The sequence below is a fragment of the Sesamum indicum genome, linkage group LG9 (assembly GCF_026168435.1).
Source record: "Sesamum indicum cultivar Baizhima isolate 11 linkage group LG9, ASM2616843v1, whole genome shotgun sequence".
Classification (NCBI taxonomy): domain Eukaryota; kingdom Viridiplantae; phylum Streptophyta; class Magnoliopsida; order Lamiales; family Pedaliaceae; genus Sesamum; species Sesamum indicum.
The window spans coordinates 20,613,101-20,633,297 of NC_142665.1; the positions used below are offsets into that span (position 1 = coordinate 20,613,101).

General features: G+C 34.6%; 3 protein-coding genes across 7 annotated transcripts; 1 reads left to right on the top strand and 2 right to left on the bottom strand.

Moving 5' to 3' along the window:
- Positions 1-23: 23 nt before the first annotated feature.
- On the bottom strand, positions 24-7,006 carry LOC105177938 (zinc transporter). 4 transcript variants are annotated; one of them, XM_020699197.2, is made up of 11 exons: positions 6,767-7,006; positions 6,022-6,214; positions 5,822-5,907; positions 5,045-5,129; positions 4,536-4,614; positions 4,267-4,394; positions 4,049-4,135; positions 3,759-3,862; positions 2,141-2,271; positions 693-806; positions 24-376 (listed from the first exon to the last, which is right to left on the bottom strand). In XM_020699197.2, the coding sequence occupies exons 1-10, from the start codon at positions 6,823-6,825 to the stop codon at positions 694-696; spliced, it is 1,065 nt and encodes a 354-aa protein (XP_020554856.1). In that variant the 5' UTR covers positions 6,826-7,006; the 3' UTR covers positions 24-376; position 693. The 4 variants fall into 4 exon arrangements, with proteins under 4 accessions (XP_020554856.1, XP_020554855.1, XP_011099552.1 ...); XM_020699196.2 differs by having other exon boundaries at positions 24-373; positions 658-806; positions 6,767-7,005; XM_011101250.3 differs by having other exon boundaries at positions 658-806; positions 6,767-7,005.
- Positions 7,007-8,028: 1,022 nt separating this feature from the next.
- Positions 8,029-10,356, top strand: LOC105177937 (Ribosomal protein S7e family protein). 2 transcript variants are annotated; one of them, XM_011101249.2, is made up of 6 exons: positions 8,029-8,187; positions 9,110-9,193; positions 9,295-9,368; positions 9,447-9,570; positions 9,768-9,950; positions 10,043-10,356. In XM_011101249.2, the coding sequence occupies exons 2-6, from the start codon at positions 9,119-9,121 to the stop codon at positions 10,160-10,162; spliced, it is 576 nt and encodes a 191-aa protein (XP_011099551.2). In that variant the 5' UTR covers positions 8,029-8,187; positions 9,110-9,118; the 3' UTR covers positions 10,163-10,356. The 2 variants fall into 2 exon arrangements, with proteins under 2 accessions (XP_011099551.2, XP_088741085.1); XM_088884959.1 differs by having other exon boundaries at positions 8,073-8,194.
- A 335-nt stretch (positions 10,357-10,691) lies between these two features.
- LOC105177936 (mannose-6-phosphate isomerase 2) lies at positions 10,692-14,702 on the bottom strand. Its single transcript, XM_011101248.3, has 5 exons — positions 14,204-14,702; positions 13,722-13,889; positions 12,363-12,575; positions 11,604-11,870; positions 10,692-11,302 (listed from the first exon to the last, which is right to left on the bottom strand). The coding sequence occupies exons 1-5, from the start codon at positions 14,570-14,572 to the stop codon at positions 10,961-10,963; spliced, it is 1,359 nt and encodes a 452-aa protein (XP_011099550.1). The 5' UTR covers positions 14,573-14,702; the 3' UTR covers positions 10,692-10,960.
- Positions 14,703-20,197: the final 5,495 nt, after the last annotated feature.

Genomic DNA, 20,197 nt, shown 5'->3' on the forward strand with positions numbered 1-20,197 from the left:
ATAAGAAAGAAACAAGTCAGGGATGAACAACAAAATTGATGTCGACCTTCAGAGAAATTAATATTGCTTGACATGGAGAATTTGCAGTCATACATTAGTCTTTACAGTTTTTCCAAAATAACACTGGCATTGAGAAGACCATGAATTGAGGTGAGCATGATATGTACAGTAACTAATATCTATGACCATATACCTAACATGTATCCAAGTTATGGTCCCATCTTCATCAATCAGCACAAAAGTATCCTTCGTCCTAAAGACCAAAGATCTGGTTGCATGTTCTAGATCATGTGCTGCAAATTTTGGTTATTGCAGTCCATCAGAATATCTTGCATCACATTGGATAGTTCCCAGCAGTCATGCCTTTGATTGGCTGCTGATTAAGGATGTAATGCCATGTCAGAGATGCCAAATCCACCAAATTGTTCTATTGATACAGAGGACTAGGCAAATAATTTCATAATTGCCACTATAGCTAGAGGCAACATTGTGAATTAATTGTATAGCTAGAGGTAATTCTCATGTTATGAATCAATTGCAAAGAAAGAAAGAACTCACTCACCCACTTAGAAAAGAATAATATTACAAGCAATATACATGCACCATATGTAGTGATCACTTACGCAAAAAGCATTCTTCAAAAAGAAAAAAACTTACGTAAAAAGCAGAAGATTCTATGGAGCTGTCCTAACTTTAAGTTGGTAGCGCTGACATCTGAATTCGGTCCTCATAAACTCCATTTGATATATCTGAACTTTGCAAAGAATCTTTCCTGGTACGGTCCAGAGAAGTTGCTTCATGTATTCCTACAATTAAAATAGAAGATCACAGAGACACACACCACTTACATGTTACAATGGAGATATCAATATTGAACACCAACGAAACAACGTGAAAATAAATTTAGTACAGAAAAGAAACATTATAACAGTCCTAAATAAGATAAGAGAAATGGTTTCTTTTAGATTATACAAACAATCTACTGAAAAGATCTAAAACTGAAGAATCAGCTGTTGAATGTGCAAGTCTATCCAATGTAGAAGTGTGAAGAAACCACAGCAAAGATTCCTCTCCTCACCCAAAGGAAATCCCCATTTAAACATTTGACGGATTGTCAAACCATAACCATTTCAAAGTAACTTATACAACACCCAGTGCTCTTCCATCCTCCCATATATCTTATTTTAAACCTCAATGGTATTGTGAGGGATGTCCCTATCTCCAATAGGCTGTTTCACTAGAATGGCTTGATAATCCCAATGAGCTCTTACACTATTCGGCTTGATAAAGCAATCAAGCATCACACTAAATCGAGTGCAGAAAAGATGTCAATATATTATCACTCAAGCTATGTTCGGATGGAATGATTTCAATTTGATGGGTGGACTTGGAGGAAGAAATTCAAATGATTTCATATTAGATGGATTTGAAATTCATTCCATGTTACAAAATATAGTTCAAAATGGGAATTCAAAGATTTTAAATTCTTTGCAACATTGAATTACGCAAACAAGCTCGATGGGTTTGTTACTATAAATTTGAAATCCTTAATTTCAAATCCGACGTCCAAATGCAACGTCAATTTACTTCCAATTGAAATCAAGTGACTACTCATTCACCTATCAGCTACTTACAATGACCATCATCCAGCTCTACAGTCAGGGCCGCAAAACGAAAGTATATTAATGTAACTCTGCAAACCATGTCAATGATCTCATGCCTACAGTTTAGCATGTCAAGTCTGCAGATCTTTTGCATTCCATATTGAATGTGTTAAATTGCAGAATTAGAACAAGTTGGCAAATGAAAAATCAAAGTAACTTCAACAAGTACGCCATTACCCTTCCCACCATGAGAATGAGAATATATGAGAATGCATGTGTTGGACACAAGGAAACTGTTCTTTGCTAATATGAGCAAAGTTTCACTAATACAAACCACTAAGTGAATCACTCATGACAAAGCATCATTAGAACTGGCAACGAGTGCATTATGCTGTGAGATGGCAAAAAAGTATACACAATTTTATGCATGTGGTTAAGTCATTAACTACATATGCTTATAAATTTCTGTGTTTTAAGAAAACAAAAAGAAAGAAGGAAAGAAACGGCAGAGGTAAAGGTAATGATCTCATTCATACCAAAGCCCAAAATGGTTGCACAAAGTAAAAATCCAGGCAGGGAGAAGTCCATTTTGTACGCAATCTCCATGACAATGACACATCCCCCAGCAACCATTAAATGCCTCGGAGATGAGAACACCATATGCAATCTGCAACAATCAACTTGTCATACACCCCGATACAGATAGGGAACTACAATACATCTTTAAACAAAATTAATATAATACATTTAGTCTAGTTAACTGCAAAAATAACTGGCATATCAATTTCTTGAGAATGAGTGAGACGGCAGTTGGAAGGAAGATGAGAAGCCGTCTATAAGCTGGAATCCAGGAGGTTAAGGATAAAAAAATAGAAACCATTTAGCACATAGTACATGGAGCCTAATGAAACAAACATTATCTTTAGAGAATAAGCAGGTTCAAAGTCTTTTTTAGCCAAAACAGATTGAAGGAAAGGATTCCAGATCCAGTAGAAAACAAGATCAATAATTTGGGATGGTGTAGGGATTTCTATTAAGTGAATTTCATCAAACAGTACACAGAATGATTAGACATTCTTTCTCCTTTTTATCAAATCGAAATAAGATTTTATACACTTGAGATGAAAAGAATGTGTAAGATATGAAAAGGGCAGAGATGATATCACAGCCAAAATATTCTGGGGTCCTCATACTACCAACTGCCACCTGAGTGGGTTTACTGGATAGAAGTGTTAGATATATTTGGGTCGCTTGTGTACAAGGGTTTTCACTTGAGTTAAACCCCAGCGCACATGCCTATATTCATCATTGAAATAGAAAAATATAAGGTACTCAGCACCAGGAAACAGGAGTAAGTTATTTAGACTAGGAAACAGGAGCATACAAGAAATATCAAATTCACAATAGAAACAAACATACTCAATGCAGTAGTAGAGAAATGAAATGCAGGAATGGGTTAAGGGAGGGTTGAAAGGAAGGATGGATAATGTCATACTACTGAGAACTCATTGCCTCAAGTCTGAAATCGGTAATGCATCAAAGCATAAGACAAGAACCCACCAGCAACTATAAAGAATATAGGTTTCAGAATGAACATTAATTAAATAATAGAGAATCATTTAAGCCCTTAGATTAAGATGACCTGCAGCACAACTCCAGCATAATTAAAGAGCACCAGCAAGAGTAAATTCATAGCGCGCACAAGACTGTGGCTATATCTTAAATATAAGATAAAAAGATTTTGACGAATCTCAAGTGCAACAGATCCATAAAGTTGTACACTGCCAGCAGCAAAGTTAGTACTTAACTTACATTGATTTATTCATCAGCATGTAAATCCGCTGGTAACCATAAACTACTTCTAGCTAGACAGGTAAATTTTCAATTCTTTTGGTCTCTTTTTTTTGTGGGACTCAGTCTATGCTTGGCCTCTGGTGAGTCATAACAAAATTTCTGGTGATGTAACCAAAGAAGTTGGTCTAGCAAGGATTTGAACCAGGTTATTTTGGCAAAGAAATTAATTATGTTTGAAAGGTACTTAAATGATTAAGCCCACAATACAGTTGTGTCAACTGTTGATAAAACCAGATAACACTGAGGAATTCCCCATGCACAACATTGTATTTAAATTTGGAAGCAGCAACCAGAAAGTACCTCTCTTCAGCTATACTGTCCACATAAAATATCAAGATAATTCCAAAAAGGACAAAACTTGAAAAAGCCCATGCAGAAAAAGGCAATTCTACACTGGTTGATCCCTGAAAATTTAACACAACAAATCAAATATAAAATATCAGTAATGACCAGACCATGGTCTTATCACTTGGACAGGCAAAGGAGTAATTAAGGATAGAAGGAAAGGCTTATGGGAACAAATAATAAAAGAGAATACCATGATATATTATTCAGATTACATCAAGAGAAATCCAGAGAGTCAAACTCACAATGATCATGTCCCACATGGCAACTGGGAACAGAAAACAGGTAGCAGAAGCAATAGTTATGGCATGAAGCCGCCTTTTAAGTTGATTCTGAAAACATAGAAAGAAAAGAGTTCCAATGTCAACACTAGTTCCTTTTTCTTTCTTGGAAGGTTTGGAGGTTTTGCAGACATATTAGAAGCTGGATGTATATGGAGCATATAGGAAAAGAAACTCAATACCTTAAGCGAGAGACGTCTTGCTACCACCCTTCTTATTGCTGATAAAATTCCAGCAAAGACAGGAATTAGCATATCTTTAACTCCTATTTCTTCGGACTGGAACTCCGTATCCGGGTTATCACTAAATGGTAATTTTTGAGTTAAGTCCACCAATAACTAGGTTTTACTGTACAGATAGAAGCATGTAAAGGTAAGAAGATAATGACCACTCTCTTCCAGTAGCATCAGTGAAGTTTACAATTAATAGTAGCTTAGTTTGGAAAGGATATAAAAAGGAGATTTTGTGGCCAGGGCCCATCCTCGCGATAAGAAATAGAATGAAGCCAACATTGCAAAGAGGCCACCTACCTGATAAAGAAAAAGATATTTCAAATTAGTTAAAATATCAAGCTAAGAGAAAACAGATTAAGCAGCAACTTCTTGAAAAGTAAAAAGCTGATCCACCTTCTTCCTTGATTTCTAGACTGCTACAAGAAATCGTAACTATTAGAATCAGCTGATGCCATTCATTTGGCATTTTAACCACTACTGAAGTGAATCAAGCACATAGAGACACTTAAACAAGATCCAACTGGAAGTTTCAGTACCTCACAACTTCATTCAGATAGGTAAAAAATATTTCTTTTTCCCCTGATCAGTCAGATCAGCACAATTGAAAAGCAATAACCTAGCACAAAATCCTGACAACTAAAAGTAAAATAAGACACAAATATACTTTATATCTCTTAGTGACTAATCGAGTAAATATAGTTAAAGAAGATGCCGATGGAAAAATTACCTTTTTCCACAAATTGCCTCTTCTCCCGTACAAGACTGCAGATAGCACTCCAAGAACAGCACCAGAATACTCAGCCAATATGGCCCTGACATAATAAACATTTCTTCTTGAAGTAATTAAAAGCTAGATAAAATTGAAAAAAAAAAAGGTTATTGGATAAAGTGTGTAGTAGAAGCAGGAGTAATTTTCAGTTTCATCTTGACACAGGACCACCAGCAAGGAAATATCCAGCTAAGCTCAAATAGCATTAGCATCCTTTAGTTCAGAGGGGAAAATGAAAATATCGTAATTCAGGGAAGCAGACATCATAGCACCTCACAGGTCAAATGGTTTCAAGTAGAACTATATAATGTGTTAATCTGCAAAATAATACTGAAGTTTAAAACAAAATCAATAACATGATAAACCCAAAACCATATCTCATAATGTGGTACTACCCTTAGAAATCAGGAATTGGTGCGGTTGTATTCAATCATAAACCTTATACCCACATATGAAGGTCTCAAGTTGGCCTCTTGGGACACTGAGTGGCTAGGCAAATTCAACAAGAGGAGAACTTCCTTCAGCGACAAAACTTAATAAACGGCAGCTCTGAGTTTATCCAAGTTCCATGTGCATTATGGTCTAGGTAAACGAGAAAAACTCCTTTTCTTTAAAACTCATGCATCCATTTAGAAATGTGCATACTATCTCATGTAACCCATCTTCTATTGAAGTTCTGGAAGCAGGAGTAAAGCATTCAAGCAGCTTCCTATAAATCTTGACTTAGAAGTTCACCTGAGAGGACCGCAAGATTTAAGCCCCATTCCCCACAAGATAAAGTAGAGGGCCGTTACACCGCCATTTATCACAGAAGGCACTACCTATGAAATGAAGAACATGCTAAACCACATAAGCAAAGGTGATTGAATCAAATTCCTTTGATCTTCAAACCAGCAATAGAAAAGAACAAAAGAACCAGAAAACTCCATGATGACCTGAGTGTTAGTGAGAGGCCTGCCCTTCCAAGGCTTTTGCAGAAGTAAACACAGAATGGATGAGGGAACAAGACAGCTGAAGATAAACAAAAGAACCGAAGCCCCTGTTTGAGACAAATAGCGGTACATAGAGTAGACTGACCAAATTCTCATGAGATTACCAATTACGTGTATGACCTGCAAGGGAGTTTGCCTACATTCAAACAACAATACCAAATCAATCAAAGGAGAAACAGGAAATAACGACTCTGTTACCATTTATAATATATTGCAACAAACTTAAGATTACCTATCTATATTACATTGCTCCATTATCTGAAATGACTTTAGAACAGGACAATTTCAAGAGAACTCAGTTGATCTCTCAAAAACAAACACCGCCACTGATGCATTTTATAATCACTGCTCTTTACTACAGCAAGAAACCTAAAAACTGAAACAACATAGTTCTCTACTTCTTCGCCACACCATGCTAAGCCAAAATCACACCCTCTGTTATTCCAGAAATAAAACAATCCTTCTTCAAGTAGCATTCAGCTCAGTATTCGACTCTACTCTGAAAATAGCCTCCCACATTCCCAGTAACGAAAATTAAGCTACTTTTACCAAATCCCGCGCATTTGAACAAGAACATTACTACGAATGAAAACGAAGCAGTGCAAACGAGTAATCCTTTGATCAATTACCAAAATGTTAAAGAAAAATTACCAGTAGAAAAGAGCTAGAGGAACCGAAGTCGACTTACCTTAAAGTAGCGGGATGAGAAGGGCCCCGATTTTCGGGGATTTGATTTGGGGACATCATTTTTCTCCTTTTCTGCAATCTATAAAGAGTGGGAAACTACACAGCTGCTCTGATTCACGCAAATTCAGTGGGAAAATACGGATTGAAAAGGAAAAGGAAAAACAACAATGGAAGTTTTCGGTTTGCTTCGATGGAGCATACGACGAAGTACCTGAACGCTGAAGCCGGAGTTGAATCTCAGGAAATCGGAGTCATTTGTGGGCTTTTTTAGATGGGCTATGGAGTTTTCGACCGGACCCAATTGGGCCAATATAGTAGAGAGGACCGGACCCAATTGGGCCAATATAGTAGAGAGCCCAAGTAAGTGGGCTAGGCAAATACCAATTATTATTAAAAAAATTTATAAAAATAAATTCGATAAATTTTAATTAGATAAAAACAAATGCTAGGATTATTAGACGTGGTTGCTCGAATCACAAGATTTTATATATAATTACAACAAATTTAAAAAAATTGCAATGTAGTTATTCTTGAGTATATAATTATCTACAAAAAAATTAATTAATAAATAATCCTACATGTTATGATACAAAAATGAATAAATTTAAATTATAATTCCAACCAAATTATTTTGAAAGGTAAGTAAGCCTTTTTGGATAAAAATAAATAACTAAACAAGTTTTAAAAATTAATCACAAAAATGTGATGAATCATGTGAAGAAAAATAAGTAATCATGCATTGATCTAAAATTAAACTAACAAAACACAATTTATTTGGCAAAGTATAATATAGGAAAAATCGTATTTTTGGTCCCATATGTTAAGATCTTTTTTAATTTAATTCTATTTGTTATTATTTTCTCATATTGCATTCTATAAGTTAAATTTTTTCTTAATTATAGGCATCACATGTATTTTTTGTCCATTAATTAACAAAAAATGCACGTTAGACTTTGGTAATATTGGATTACCAACAGCTCCATTAATTATTGGATGAAAAATACAATTTGATGATTAAAATTGAAAATTTTTGTAACTTGTTGAATGCAATGTAAAAAAATAATAAAAAATTTAACTAAAAATTAACATATGAGACAAAAAATGCGATTTTTTTCATGTAATATATATGTTTTAAAATATAATATGGAAAAAAAATTGAGAGGGAATTATATAAAATGGGGAGATGAAAGGAGGGCAAAAGTGGAATAATAGTGGCAATAGCTAAGGGTCCAGGACCTGTCACCTGCAGTGGATCCCAGCCCAAACTTGAAAACCTACTAGGGTTTGGGTCTTATAAAGCCTCAATCTTCCGCCAAACATTGTTTCACTCTTTTTTTGTGATCTTTATACTCTCCGAGTGGCCTCCGGCGCCCAAGCTAGGGTTTATCCCTCTCTACAGGTTGTAACCTTCGTCCGATCAAGGTACACTGTAAGATAAAGTTGTATTTGGTTTTATTTTCCACGCGAATATCTGTGTGGTTAAGTTGGTTCTGTTACCGATTTTTTGAAAAAAAAATTAATGATGATACGGTTTGATTAGTTTTGTTGCTCTGGTTGCATTTGTTTTAGTAATGATATAGTGCTAGTTCTGATAAATGGGTCTTGTGCTGCACTACGGGACGGATTGCTATTGATAGGGTTTGTTCTGATAATGGGTTAGCCTTGTTTCAATGAGATGGGGATCTCGGTTCATGACTTTCTGATGTCTGATTATTTGGATATAATAGCATTTTGTTTTGTTGTTGTTAAAGTAATATGTTAACTTTTTTTGAATTATTTAGTTTGAATAATTTTAGTCCGCTGTGCTTTTTTTGGGGGGTTCGGTGTTGGGTGGGTTAGTGTTTTTTATGAAGAATAATTCTAAATGAGATGCAATCTTTGTTGAACTAGTGATATATAAGGGTTGTGGGATTTGGTGGATGCATTGCTATTGAGTAGATTACATAAGCAATCTGTACCAACAGAAAATCAAGCGCTAGTCATTGAGACCAAAAAGCCTTTGGATTTTAACTTTTAATTGAGGGAATAACAGGGATTTGATTGTAACAAAAGTTGAATCCATCATTAACATCTGTTGTAACAATGTAATTAGTTAGTAAAATGTTTTTGCTCCTCAAAAGTAGCTGTAAGGACTTTTGCAAGAACAAATCTATGTGATGATTATATTATAAAAAGTTGGCTTTTAATGTGTTGGTTTTCTTTTGGAACGAAAGAATTGCAACTCATCTTGATCTGTATGGTTACCCATTTTTGTGTTGACTATTATTAACTGATTAAATTTGCACAACTTATTATTAGAACAATTGATTGTATCTAATTGTTATGTGCTGAACCCTATTTGCAGAGCTTCAAGATGTATACCGCCTTACAAAAGATACACAAGGACAAGGATGCTGAGCCCACTGAATTTGAGGAGAATGTTGCTCAGGTCTTTATTTGATTGATGCTATCAGACTTGTCTTTATGCTGAAATTATCAAAATATCGTTAACAGATTCATCATGAATGATTACTCTTCATGTGTATACAGGCACTATTTGATTTGGAAAATACCAACCAAGAGATTAAGAGTGACCTGAAAGACCTCTACATCAACTCTGCCTTGTAGGTGTTTCAGTTGTCTAGATGGTATCTGTCCTCTGTCTTGAGTATGATGATAATCAATATGCTAATGTACCACAGGCAAATTGATGTTTCTGGAAGCAAGAAGGCTGTTGTGATCCATGTTCCTTATCGGTTGAGGAAGGCTTTCCGCAAGATTCATCCTAGGTTGGTGAGGGAGCTCGAGAAGAAGTTCAGTGGAAAGGTAAAATTTATGTAGTATGTGATGTTACACAGGCTCACAAATATTCATGCAATTGCTTGAGTGTTCTCCCCCCTTCTATGGAGCTATATGATTATAGATGCTTTATTGAAAGCGCCGTTTATCTTGTATGAAAAAAGCTGTGGTTTTAGTTGCTAGGGTGATGTTTGCCTCAGTTTATGATAACTTTTGACATGCAGGAAGTGGTTCTCATTGCTACCAGAAGGATACTGCGCCCACCAAAGAAGGGTTCAGCTGTTCAAAGGCCTCGAACACGCACACTTACCGCCGTGCATGAAGCCATGCTCGAGGACATTGTTTATCCTGCTGAGATTGTTGGAAAGCGCACCAGATACAGGCTCGATGGATCAAAAATCATGAAGGTGAGTACTTCTTACTCTGTTAATGTTTTATAGTTATTATATCTGGTAGGCTAGTTCATGATATCGAAATCTTCTTTGATGGTCTATTAAAGGTTTTCTTGGACCCCAAAGCCAAGAATGACACCGAGAATAAGCTGGAGACATTCGCTGGGGTCTACAGGAAGCTTTCAGGGAAAGATGTTGTCTTTGAATTTCCTGTGACAGAGCCCTGAAGACCTGTTTCTAGATTTACTGTTAGTGCTTTCTTTAATTGAAGATGCAGAATTTTAGTATGATGAGCTGTTTGAAGTTGACTTATAGAAACGTCAGGCTTGCCTGGATGGGTGCTCATTTTTGCCAAAAGTGTTGAACAACCTATTTTATTTGTTACACTCTCTTATATCTGGAAATTCCGTTGTTTGCTGCATTGTTGTCGCGTTAGTGAGGCTCCACTCCCGTCTTTCAAATAACTAAGGTAAAATTAAGTAAATCTGAATTCATTATGGATTTTTAACCGATCAAATGTTTGGAGCATTGTTTTGGTTTAAAATTGTTTAAGACGAGAATTTTATTATTACCTTCGGCATGATTAAATTGAAACAAGAGCAAGGGTAAAATTTTAGGGTGCAGATATCAGTAAAAACTTTAATACAATAAGTGAAAGGCATAACTAAGGAAAAGGATGAGAAAATCATCTTTCACACATCGATAATGCAGCATGCAACATACGAAACCGATATTGATTATTAAAGAATAGAGATATATCGAATAAAATGTCGTTAGAGTAGTGAAGTTAATCGTTACACCCTTCTCAACATTCAACATTTATTGCCACCCAACGGCCGCCCTGTTGACTTATTTTTGCTTCTATCCCGTCTGGTGCAAAACCACTGAGACGTACAAATATTTCTTTATTCCTATACTAACATATATTACGTAGCTTGTGGCAAAATTTACAACTGGAAGCTCATATTATTACATAAAAGAGCAGCAAGACATAGACAGAGAGAAAAGGAAAGAACTCCCAATTACTACTGCTGCTCGATTGGTGCTGAAGCATCCGATTTCTCGAAAAACCTGCTGTTCACTCCTGCTCTATATATATCCATACCCGAAATAGTTTCTGTTGCAATCTGAGTGTTTGCAGGTGCAAACAACACATCACCTTCGGCAATCAACATCTCAGAGAAGGCCGTGCGCATTTTTCCTTCTCCAGTCATAACCACGAAAAGAGAAGGACCAGGCACTGCAGGGAAAACAGTAGATGTTTCCTGTGGTAGATTACAGCGCTCAACCTCAAATTCGTCAAAAGGAGGAAGATATTTCACGGTGTAAGGATTCGAAGGAACTCCAGGAAGGATTTCAGGGAAACCCTGCAAGAAAAATTGCATTAGACGCGTGAGGAGTGGTGGGAAGAGTAGACTCGGGATGTGGATGCTTATTATATAAATAACAAATCACAATTTCAAAAACACATGTTTAAAGGGGCCAGAGAATAAGTAGGCCCTTAGCGCTAATTACTATCTTAAGGCATAAAAAGCATGCATAGAGCAAATCTGGAGCTCTGGTTAGACGGAAGTATCAACATAATTACAATCAGCTAGTACATAATAAACGGACGACTAAACAATCAATAAGGCATCACAATAACATGTCAATTCATCATGGCATCACCTGTTTGTATGTAAGCATGGAACAGAGAGTTTGGACATCCCGGTTCTTTGGAGTAAGGCCAGCTCGAACAACATTGTCTGATGTTGCCATGCACTCGACGCACTCGCCATGTATATAAGCATGAGGTTCATTTGCCCCCAAGTAAAGAGCTTCCCCTGGATTTAGTTTCACATAATTAAACAGAAATGCTGCTAGCACGCCAACATCCCTTGGATATTGCTTCTCTAGCCGCAACACCAGCTCCTCTTTGTCTGTTAGCTCCCTCACCTATCAGAAAATAATCTGTTGATAAATGCAATTATTTTACCAGAAAATATTTATTAACACATGCAAATATGATTACATGGCCCGAAGGGTGGTTATACTAATTTGTGTGGGATAACTCTTCAATTGGTACCACTCAAACAATCAATTCACAAGTGTTTTATATATTCAAACCCTAATTGCTTGGATGACTGAACTGCACATTGCGCTAGAGTTCCTTGCAGGGAATACATCATTACAGAGTCCTCCATGCGATAAAACTTCCTCAGGATCATGGGAAATTTTCTCCGGAGGTATTTAAAGAGCAATAACAAAAGGAAGCAAGTTTCTTGGTACAAGATGCAAACAGGAATAGGAACTGCAGGCTATGTTTGCACAAAGGAGCAGAAGAGGGCTAAAAGGTGGAATGATTAAATCAGTTCAGATGCTGAGGAGATCATTTCAAGCATAAAATAAATGTATGTGAGAAACAACAGAAATATATTTTTCACATACCTCACGTTTTAAATTCAGCCGGCTTATCAATTTGGAGATTACTTCAGATATCACGGCCTTGCTAACTGACATGAGTTTAGTAAACAGGGATTGCAAGACCTCTTTCAATTTCGTCGCTCCATCCTCTTCACTAATGTGTAATACTTGCTCTGCACATGAACTGCCAACTACTTCAATGATCTCAGGTACACTGTGAACAACAGTCTTAAGTTCCTAAAAAGAAGAGAGAAACATCTAAGTAATGCATTGAATTTTCGAAGAATATGAGACATCTTAAACATTCTGAAGTACAAACCGTAGTTTTTCATACTAACATTACATTTCTCCTCTGCAATATCCTCAATCAATCAGAGATATATGCTCGTAGGGTTAGGTGATTAAGAATCCACAGCATTATGAATCCCATGCCAAATATGGTATTAAAGCTCACTAGAACTCCTTTTTTTGGAAACTTTTAATGTCTTAACTACAAACATACAGACTATATCAAAAAAATAAAAATAAAAGAAAACTACAAACATACAGATTATTCAAATGTCTTAGGTGCTGGAAATTCCTCATATCTAGTTATGCCGCAAACAAATTGCAATTCAATCACCTATTAGATGGAATTAGAAACAGAAACCAGCTATTTCTTCCTTTCCCCATAATGGGTTGACTCCTTTCGGAACTACTCTCTTTTCCTCACTTCCATTTGCGGTTGTCACCTAACGTAAGAAACATCACCAAGGGTAACCGTATAAGGAGGAAAAGAACGATATTGCTACGACTCCTCAAATAGGTTCTTTTAACTGATGTCATTTACTGACTAAGCAAATTGGTCGATCTATTCCAGAGTGGAATCCAGCACGTAAAATTTTTGTCACTTAGTCTAACAAGTGATCAAAAACATCAGCGGGTGTACACAGAGAAAATCAACCAGATTGAGTGCTCTGTTTCCCCCTACTTTAACCAAGTATTGGAGAAATCATAATCATAACTCATAAATCACACCCCTCAAATTTGCAGGCAAGTCCTTCTCAAGACGCTTTGCATAGATTTAAATAACAAACACGATCAGATCAAACAATGAGTTATAGAATAAAATAGCATCTAAACACATTCAATTAATAGCTTTTAAGCCAATATATAAGTAGACACCGATTAAATTCCGGGGCTATATGAGCAAGCTTCAAGAGATGCTTGATATTAATATGTGCAGTGATACTTCTTCACATAATAACAAGGGCCCTCAAACATCAAACCACTCAAGTATGCAGTGCTTTTCAAAAACATTTTCAGGGAAGTAACTGATTTTCTAATTCCTAAGAAAAGAACCCATACTGCAATAAACCCACAAAATAAAGGGAAATATACTACCTCAAGACCGACAAACCCGCACAAAGCCTCAAATTCAGTGAGCGCCAAAGCCATCTCAGGCTTGTGATTGCCGTCCTTATAAACTTCTGGCTGTTGCTTATGCAGGATTGCAGCCAAATCCTTATCTGGATGAGCCTGTATGGACAGCGCCTTTGCCACTGAAAGTACCTGAAAAAGGACAAGCAATTTGAATTCTCAATCAAACACTCACGAATGTCCAAAAATAATAAAAGGGAGGCAGAGAAATCAGACAGAAGCATCGATCTCCTTAATTTTCAACAGATAAAACACTGCAATTTGTAGAATTTTACTTCTTTCCATACATATAGGAAATCTTTATGTCCATCAAACCATTATCCGATGAGGAGCTGAAATTCTTAGATGAAAGTTCGAGTAATACACTTTTCACCTCATTTCTGCAGAAACATGTACGGCAAATATGGCTACAACAATACTAAACAAAGAACACCGAACCCAGTTACCTTGAACAGAAACGGAAGATTAGGACCCCACTTCCGCAACACCTTATCCCCCAGCACACTTGGGTTTTGCTCAATCCAGTCCTTCAAACTAACCAAATTACAGCACTTACGCTCACAACCATGTCCGTCCTCTCTCTCCAAACCACCATTTGCGTACCCACCATTCGCTTCCACGGAGACAACAACGTATGATGGCCCAGAGTCGTGAGTCCCCATCCAGAACTCGGCGTAGGGCTCATCACCATCGGTCTCCTCCCCAGTATTCTTGACGCACAAGCGCGCCACAGCCGACTCCTTCCCAACCTTACCCCAGTCATAGTTCTTGACAGAACACTTGAGTTTGACGATTCCTGGAACCTCAGCTCCCATTGCAGTGTATTCCAGCAAGAGAAACCAAGATGACAGCAACAGAAGAAGAAGAAGAAGATGACGAAGAGTAGAACAGAGAAATTGGTTGAGTCCATTGGAAAAAGGAAGCGGAGTTGGCTTTTTGAAGGCAACGATCGAGAGGGAAAGAGAGAGAGAGAGACAGAGAGTTGACGGAAGAAGAGACGTCTTCCTTGGTGTTACCGTTAAAATGGATGGAGTGGCAGTGAAGTAACGGTGGCTCGGCCTCGGTGAGTCGGTGCGGCTCCTCTCGTCAGCGAGTTGACGAAATTGGCAGTTGGCGTGGAGAGTAACGGCGGGTTGACAGTTTTGGGTCCACATTTCAAGGCAATGTCAGCATGCTGGGGCCCACAGTTGTAAATTCCGAACCCCACTTGTGGATCAACTTCAATTTTAATTTGCTTCCAACTATAAAACTTATATCAACACTATGCATCAACTATTAAATATAATTTTTTAAATTATAAAAAATTATATATAATTACAATATTTTTTATAAAATGATATTGTTATTCCAATTATATATTATAATACACGTATTGTTAATTATTAGTGATAATTTATTTTACTGCTCCAAAGGCAAGGGAATGAGAAATTAACCTTTTAGATGTCAAACAGGACCAATCAATAGATGAATGAACTAGTTTGATATAGTCTGAGAGATTAGATGAAAATCCTCCAGGTGGCCGAGAACTACTAGGTCTATTCTAAGTTGAATTTCGCAAATCCGGTGCTCTTAGCTCTTTGTGCCCTTGTTGTGAGGAGCTAGCTTTCTTCTTCTTAGAAAAGATTAGATGAAAAAATAAATGGTATCGTATCTTATTATTATTAAATCTATATAAAGTATAATATTAGAAAATAAAAGTATTATGATTTCTAGTACGGATGATGTTTCAAATATTATAATTCTTGAAATTATAATTAAATAATTGTCTTTTATGGTCGGTGTTGGTGTAGGATAGTATAGTTTCTATTTTAACTACCCTATATTTGGATTTTTATTTTTATTTTATTTTCAAGAATACTATAAAAAAAAATAGATTCTCTATTTAAAAAGTATTCAGATAGATTCCCTCGAAGAATGTGGAAAACAGCTTAGAAGTACATTCCAACCTAGATTCATCATATATAAAATTAAAAAAAAATATATATATATTACATCTTTTTCATTCATAAATAACTTTTATTAATTAATTATTAAAAAATATTCATATATATCTAAAATTTATTTAATTTATCAATTTTAAATATTTTATTCAATAAAATAAATATAAATTATTTACCAAAATCGAGTGTGTTTCAATTCACAGCAAAATTTTGATAAAAAGAGTGTGTTCGAGAAATTGAGATCAAACCTAGCATTAATTTTTTTAATTAAATAGCTAACTATTCAAATATCAAACAATTAAAATAACCACGATGATCACTATGATACGTCATCCACAAAACTATATATAATTGACTTAGCCCAACAATTTAAAATAATATTGACCAAAAATGTAATAAATATTATTTATTAAAATAGGTGTGCACCACCACGCTACACCTTAGACAAATCAAAATTAATTAGGTCAAGATCGGGCAAAATATTTATTCACGAAGATTGCCTCAGGGACCTCTCCTTCAATCAGATCGAGCCACGTATAATTTTATACAGTAGAACTGAGGTTTGATAAATAAGATTGTAAATTGAAATTGCATTAATATTTATATAACTATTATTCTATTATTAGTTATATGTCTGCTTTTAATAATAATTATTAGTAGTATTGATTAAATAATTAAGATTATTTGATGTCTTTATACTTCTTCTAGGTAAAAACTTTTTGAGCTTCTTCCTTCTTATGCAAGTTTGATTTGAATTTTATAAAATAAATTATGATTCGAGTCCGAATTTAGTAAAATCTTTTAAAATTTGTATTAATATAAAACCCTACAAATATTTGCAAAGAGAATAAAAAACGTGGTTCTAGCTTTAATTACAAAAATAAAGAGAAGCATAGAGTGGGACTCACCCTAATGCGGATTGGTCCGAGGTTAGCATCAAAGGATTTCAATAATTTGGAATTTTATGAATAAAATTGCATGTGAGTGGTGACTTCCGAAGGTTAACGTCCATGAAATCCAAGTCGTTTTCCTGAATAAGATTGGGAATCAGTATCAAGAATAATGCAAAAGCGTGCTTCTCAGGGGTATCGGATGCCGCATTTCCTCAACTGAAAGTTACTCCACCCGGCGGTATATGCTTGTAATCCGAATAAATCACAAAACCCGTGAGGCATCAATAAACCTGAAACGCGCCTTCTTCCCTCACTTCCACAAACCCGCCTTTCTTTTAAGAGATTTCTTCGACCACACAATATACACACACATCAATAATATTTTCATTATTATTATTATTATTATTTCAAATAAGATGCGGTTCAATCGATATATTAATATAATTAAAAACAATAAATTCTTATAAGACGTGATAAATACCCGTAGATTCACAATGACTCGTAATTTTAAATTTATTCATATAATTCTAACTCTAATTCCTAAAATAAAACACGGTGGATACGTGGTGGATAAGTTGAAACGCAATTTTCGTTATATAAGTGCGTGGTGATATAATTAGTTATGTATTTTAGTGTGGGGCACAAAATCTGTGACTGGGGGGAAGTGGAGCCCTGAAAGCTGCCAAATCATAAATGAAACCATTGACGGTAGTTGTACTCTTATCACAAAAGTCTTGTACTCTGTGGGTGGCCAAACCTCGGGAATTCTTTATCATCCTCGTTTAATTTAGGGATAATTTTATTTGCAATCCCTAATTTTATAATCTATTTACTTAAATTATTTTTATATTTTGAATAATTACACTCATTATTTACATAAATTACATCTATTTTTTTAAAAAGAACATGTACGCTTTCCAAAAATATCAATATCAATACACAATCTACTCGTACATTTTGGTTGTCATGATCAGTTTATGTAATTCTCCCCTCCTCCCCCATAAAAAAAAAGAGTTATTTATGTAAATAATCATAAATTAAGATGTGCCAAGTAATTATCCTTTAATTTAAATATTAATAATAAAGAAAATTCAATGAATTCCAAGTGGTTAGGCGTAGCAATTGGTTGGCGCAACTAGATTTTAGCTTATGCTTCCATTTAATTTAATTGAAAGATATAAAATTCTCGAACTGCTCAGACTTGAACCTTAGGTTAATTAGGTTCACAATTATTAAACTATAATAAATCCCAAGATACTATTTTCTTCTTGTTGTCGAGAGATCTTTTATCGTACGTTCGTGTATAATTGGTGTCATATTATAATTTAATTTAATTATATATTTTAAATTAAGATGTGTACTTAATTTTGAATTAGCGCGACACCAATATATAATAAAAAATGTAATAGGAAATCAATGCATGCCATTTATTTATGTGAACTTAGACTCAGAAATTGTGAAATTGCACGTTCAACGGTCCTAGGATGTTTCTAAGTTTTCAGACATCAAATTTGACATCCTTTTAGTGGGAGTTTATTGTTTTATGATTTTTTATCCGGGGTTTAACTTAGAGGGTGTTTGATTAAATTTATTTTATAGTATATTTTTAGAAATCATAAAATATTAAATTTTATTTTATTTAGATGAATATTTGAAATATTTAGATAAAATAAAATTATAGAGTTTATCAGATGTTAGTATTGTCAATTTTGTGATCAATAGTCAAAATTGAAAGAAATTTAAAAATTTTTTAAAAATAATTTAGAAACTTCTACTTCTTTAAAATAAGCTAATAAACTCCTACCATTTTTTGTTTTACCAAATATATATATATATATATATATATTTAATTTTATGAGTTTTCTAGTGTCTTATATGATATTTTAAAAAATTATAAGGCGACAAAAAATGGTAATATTTTTTAACGCAGCAGAGAAGGACGAAAAATGGCATGTAAGATTCTGATGTTTCTATGAAATGTACGATAAGGTGTAGATGTGGACAAGGGAATGAGTATAGTACATCTCGTCGGATCCCAAATGCTTTCAAAGTTGTATTGATTTATTTAGCTGGGAGGAGGGAATCCGAATTGCATTCTTTCGGAACGTAGTCATTTATAAACGTGTTTGAACTGTTTGTTAAGAGATGACATCTCGTGAATAAACTTGAACTTATCGGTTCAAGCTCATTTGAACGTGTGAATATTTGTTTTATTTTATATAAATTATTATAATTTTTTTATTATTTTTAATCGATGAATATATTTAATTAAATTGATATATTTCTCAATTCATTAAAACGAGGATATGATTACCATTTCTCAGAAAAGAAAGTGTTTGTTTAGTTTGAAGTCAAGCTGCACAATGGCCGGCCTAGCCCAAAATCAGTATAGTCCAGCCCCAAAAAACTCAGCTCAATATCAATTCACTACCTTTTATAGCCAGTTCAGTGGTAGTCCTGAATTTTTAATACGCCTATTAGGTTCATTTTTAGACTTAGATCCAATTAATTAGCCCGGTTTGGATGCGAACCAAGCCTGGATTTTTTTTTTTTTTAATGAATTGAGATGTTCTCTGAATAATTATTTAAATTTGTGATTTTTTTATGTATAAATAAAGAATAAATTAAATCAGACAAAAAATTATGTCTAGAAAAATAGTTAAAACTATATATTAAACTTAAATAATATTTTACTAACAAACTTACAATAATAAATTTAGATAATAACAAATTCAAAAATGACTTAAAATAATTTTTGGAAAAATAAGCGAAGAGTATTAATAACTTAATGCACTAAAAATTAAAAGTACAACAATGAAGATAAAAAAAAAAATTAAAAGTATAAAAAACTACTAGAATAATCAGCTTAAAATAATAAAATAAAAATTATATGTCATGCATTATTAAAAAAAAAAAAATAGCCTAATGGGCCCGACCAAAGACCTAGTGGTCTTGAGCTAGTGATGGCAACCGGGGGGGTGCGGGGGGGCTGATACGGGTCTGACCAGACCCGCCATGGTTGCAAAGAGAAATTTTGAATTTTGACTTTTAAGTCTTTTCTCTTAACTATAAATAATTATTTTATTATTTAGTTAACCACTATTAATTATAGTTAAATAATTTAAATTAATCATTTAATTAAAATTAAATATATTAATGATTCAACTAATATTTTATTTTTTTAATAAGTGATATCAGATTAAATTTAAATACGTTAACATAGTTTTCACTCTAAATAGAATTATATAACACAAAGTATACGTTCATCTAAATTATTAATTTTCTTATTAAGTAATATCATTTTGCACTCTGCAATGAATTATATAATACAAATAATAAATTCAAATAATATTTTATTTTTTGATAAGTAATATCAATTTATATTTAAATACCTTAATATAGTTTTCACTCCTCACTCTAAAAATAAATTGTATAAAATCCGGGACGAGGGGCGAGTCCAGAACAAAACCGACACCCCGCTCGGGTGCCGATCAAACCACCCCGAACCCGCACCATACCTGCCAAATTCTATCGCAAACCCGTCCACCAGGGCTAATTTGAGCTTAGTTTTGGACCACTGGGCCGGATCCATCCTAAATATCAATAT